Raw genomic sequence first — 3,550 nt, 5'->3', positions numbered from 1 at the left:
GTAAGAGCAGCGTCCCCCGTGGGAGTTGCTCCCACAACCCCAGGTGTGCCCGAGTTAGAACCTGAGGCTGTGTGGGCGCCAGGAGTGGCCGGGCTGAAGATCAAAGCCGCCCTGGGGGCGGGACCAGGCAGGAGTGGGCGGGGCCGAAGAGCAAAGCCGGCCTCGGGGCGGGACCAGGCAGGAGTGGGCGGGGCTGAAGAGCAAAAGCCGGCCTCGGGGCGGGACCGGGCGCCCCTCGACGCTCTGCTGCTTCTGCCTGGAGACGGCCGGCTTCCGCCCGCAGGCGGTGGTGTCGAGCGCCGAGCTCCCCGTGTCGGGTGAGGGGCCGCTGATGGCGGCGCGGTCTCGGCAGGCGGAATGAGTTTGGCTGGGGGCCGGGCCCCACGGAAGACCGCGGGAAACCGGCTTTCCGGGCTTCTGGAGGCAGAGGAGGAAGATGAGTTCTACCAGACGACTTATGGGGGTTTCACGGAGGCAAGACCTGGGCCCAGGAAGAGGGAGGGAGTCCTAAGGGAGAAACCTGGGACAAAGAAGGGGGCGGGGAATAGAGAGCAGCCCTGGCCGTTGGTACCGAGACACGGTGGGCGAGTCGGAGGGGGCGGGGTTGGGTGGAGAGAGATCACTGGAGCCCTAAGAGAGAGCCCGACGGGGCGGGGATAGAGAAGCCCTGGGGCACCGAGTATGCCGGAAACCTACGGAAGGTCTAGTTGCATTTTACTTCTGACGTCTAACACCCACGTCGTAGTCCCGTAATATATAGATAGAGGGGCTGAGCCTATTCCTTTTCAGCTTTAAAATGTAAACTCCTCAGATAACCCTTTCTTGACTGTCCTAAAAAGTGCCCTCATTATTTCCTTCATAGAACATTTCACTGTGCTTAGATTTGGTTTGCTTACTTGTTTATATTTTCGTATTAGTTTGTAAGCTCTGCAAGGTTAGAGATGGTCTGTTTTGTTCAACAGTGTACAGTGCCTAGTTCAGTGTCTGATGGGGTAGACATTTGTTAAATTTGTATTGATTGACTGTCCATTCTTTAAGTATGTGGAGCACCTAGAGCAAGCCATGCACTGTGATAGGCTCTAGAAAAACACTGTTAAAAGTACTGCTTTGCCCTAGCTGGGTGGCTTAGTTGGTTGGAGCGTCATCCTGCACACCAAAAGATTGTGGGGTTCCATCCCAGGAGGCACCCACCCATCTTTCCCTCTCACATCAATGTTACTCTCTTTCTCTCCCTCCCTTCTTCTCTCTCTAAAATCAATAAACATATTCTCAGGTGAGAATTAAAAAAAGTGAAAATTAAAAAAATAAATACACTGCTTCCTCCTTATACATGTCAGATCCCATTGAGGAACGAGCTGGATTAACAGTTAAAATATTGTGTGATAAGGAATAAAATAAGTGGTAAGCACAGGGTGCTATAGTAACACATGGGAGCCAGAGTTGGTCAGGATGGGTATCTCTGGGGAGGTGATGTTTAAGCCGAGGACAGACAGTATGAAACGTGGGCCTTGGCTGGATAAAGAGCAGTAGGCCTGGGAACGGGGGTAGGAGAAAAGTTAGTCCATGGAGGGGGCAGGGCAGAATGTGTAGAGGCACTGAGGTCCTGGTCCTCAACCTGCACATCTCATTCTCCAGACCTGAAGGAGGATAAAGATTGGTAAGGATGGAGGTGGTAGGCATGGGCCAGACATGCCGGGCCTTGTGAGCTATGATAGGGTTAAGGAGTTTTGCTCTTCACCCAGAGGATTGGAAAGATGATCATATTTGTACTTTAGGAAGATCACTCTGTAATGAAGAGGATGTTTTGAGGAGGGCATTGGGAGTAGAGAAACATGGACAGGAAGGTTCAAGAGAAATTAAGGCAGTAGAATCCACAGGACTTGGTGACTGATTGGAAGTCATTACTTATACAGCCCTAACCAGCTAGTTTAAAATAGAACTTTCTCATCCCTCTTCCAAAAGCCATTATCCTATTCCTGTCATTTTATGAGTCGTTATTTAATATGTACCTATCATGCTTCCAAAAAAGATTTAAGGAGGCTTATGATATAAGCACAAAGTAAGAACAGTAAAAATAGAGAGATGAGAAGTAATTGTACCAGGAGCCTCTGCTGAAATGGTAATAGCAATTAATATTAAATTTAGCTGTGAGCTTTCTGGCAGTGAAATTCTGAATTCCCTACTGGGGATGGAGCCCACAACCCAGGCATGTGCCCTTGGCGGAAATCGAACCTGGGACCCTTCAGTCCACAGGCTGACGCCCTATCCACTGAGCCAAGCCGGCTAGGGCGCATATAATTTTTTGAGAGACAAAATTGGTCAGCATTCAATCCTAGGGAGAATCTCCTCCTTATATAAGATATATAAAGTAACAGGGGTTTGGTATGTGATGTAAAAACATTCTCTTATCTAGTCATGTCTATTAATGACCCTCAATAAAAGCCAAAGGGCCCTGGCTGGTGTGATCAGTGGTTAGAGCATAGGCATGCACATAGAAGGCCGGGCTGTGTGGGAAGTAACCAATTGATGTGTGTCTCTCACATCGATGTTTCTCTCCCCCCACCCCCCCTTCATCTTGCTCTCTTGCCCTCTCTCTAAAAATCAACGTAAGAAACATCTTCGGGTGAGGATTAATAACAACAAAAAAGCCAAAGGTATGGTAGTAAATCGGTAACTTTCTTTTCTTATCCCCACCTGAGGACATATTTTTCATTGATTCTAGAGAGAGGGAGAAAGAGAAAAACATTGATCATTTGCCTTCCATAGGCACCTGACCAGGGATCGATCCTGCAATCTGGGTATGTGCCCTAACTGGGAATCAAACCCGTGACCCCTCGATGCTCCGGAGAATGCTCTAACTAACTGAGCCACACCAGCCAAGGCTGAAAGCACTTTGACTGGGCACTAACCTAATGTGTAGTAGAACTGCAACCCTCTGGTGATATGACGAGTACCAGGTTAGAGGCTGTCTTTCACAAACATCATCTGGGAGGAAATGATGGCCATCAGTGCAAGACAGAACTCTGGCAGGCTTGGAGTGCCAACTGTCTCTGTTATTTGCTTATTTTGGCAGCCGGCATCCCTGATTGAAGAAAGAGCCACATGTTTGAGGTGCAGTGCCCACCCAGTCAACTCCTTTGCCTCCAGTGTTTTTTCCCCTTTCTTTTCCAATGTGGCTGCCAGCCTCGCCCTAATCTGCATCACCTCAGGTTTAGGCTGAACTCCATGTTCTCTACTCCAGCCCATCTAATCTCCTCCAGAGCGTTCTATGATACCCCTTGCACACAATTTTCCTCTCCCATCAAATCTTCAATGGCTCCCTGCAGTACATAGTAATATCCAGCTGGTTTTCTATCCGAACACACCTGAGGAATGAGACATTTCTCAGTAACTTCAATAATGACTGTCAATGCTGGGACAAGTAAGGAGAGGACTGAGAGCACTGACCTGCAAGTTAAAGCCATAACTTTATTAACTGACATTTATTATTTATTTTATAAGAGAACATTTGGAAAATGACAGCGGTAGAAGCAGTTCCTAAAAGAATTAG

General features: G+C 48.4%; 1 protein-coding gene across 1 annotated transcript in view; it reads left to right on the top strand.

Annotated features, from left to right (window-relative positions):
- Positions 1–268: 268 nt before the first annotated feature.
- Positions 269–3,550, top strand: part of VPS72 (vacuolar protein sorting 72 homolog) — a 9,201-nt gene continuing 5,919 nt past the window's right edge. Inside the window, exon 1 of the mRNA XM_006095250.3 lies at positions 269–474. Within this exon, the coding sequence (XP_006095312.1) occupies positions 358–474 (117 nt within the window). The 5' untranslated portion in view covers positions 269–357. The remainder of the gene's footprint in view (positions 475–3,550) is intronic.

The sequence above is a fragment of the Myotis lucifugus genome, unplaced genomic scaffold (genome assembly GCF_000147115.1).
Source record: "Myotis lucifugus unplaced genomic scaffold, Myoluc2.0 scaffold_151, whole genome shotgun sequence".
In the NCBI taxonomy this organism is placed as follows: domain Eukaryota; kingdom Metazoa; phylum Chordata; class Mammalia; order Chiroptera; family Vespertilionidae; genus Myotis; species Myotis lucifugus.
The sequence above is the reverse complement of the archived record's forward strand: the minus strand, read 5'-3'. Positions and strand labels throughout refer to the sequence as shown.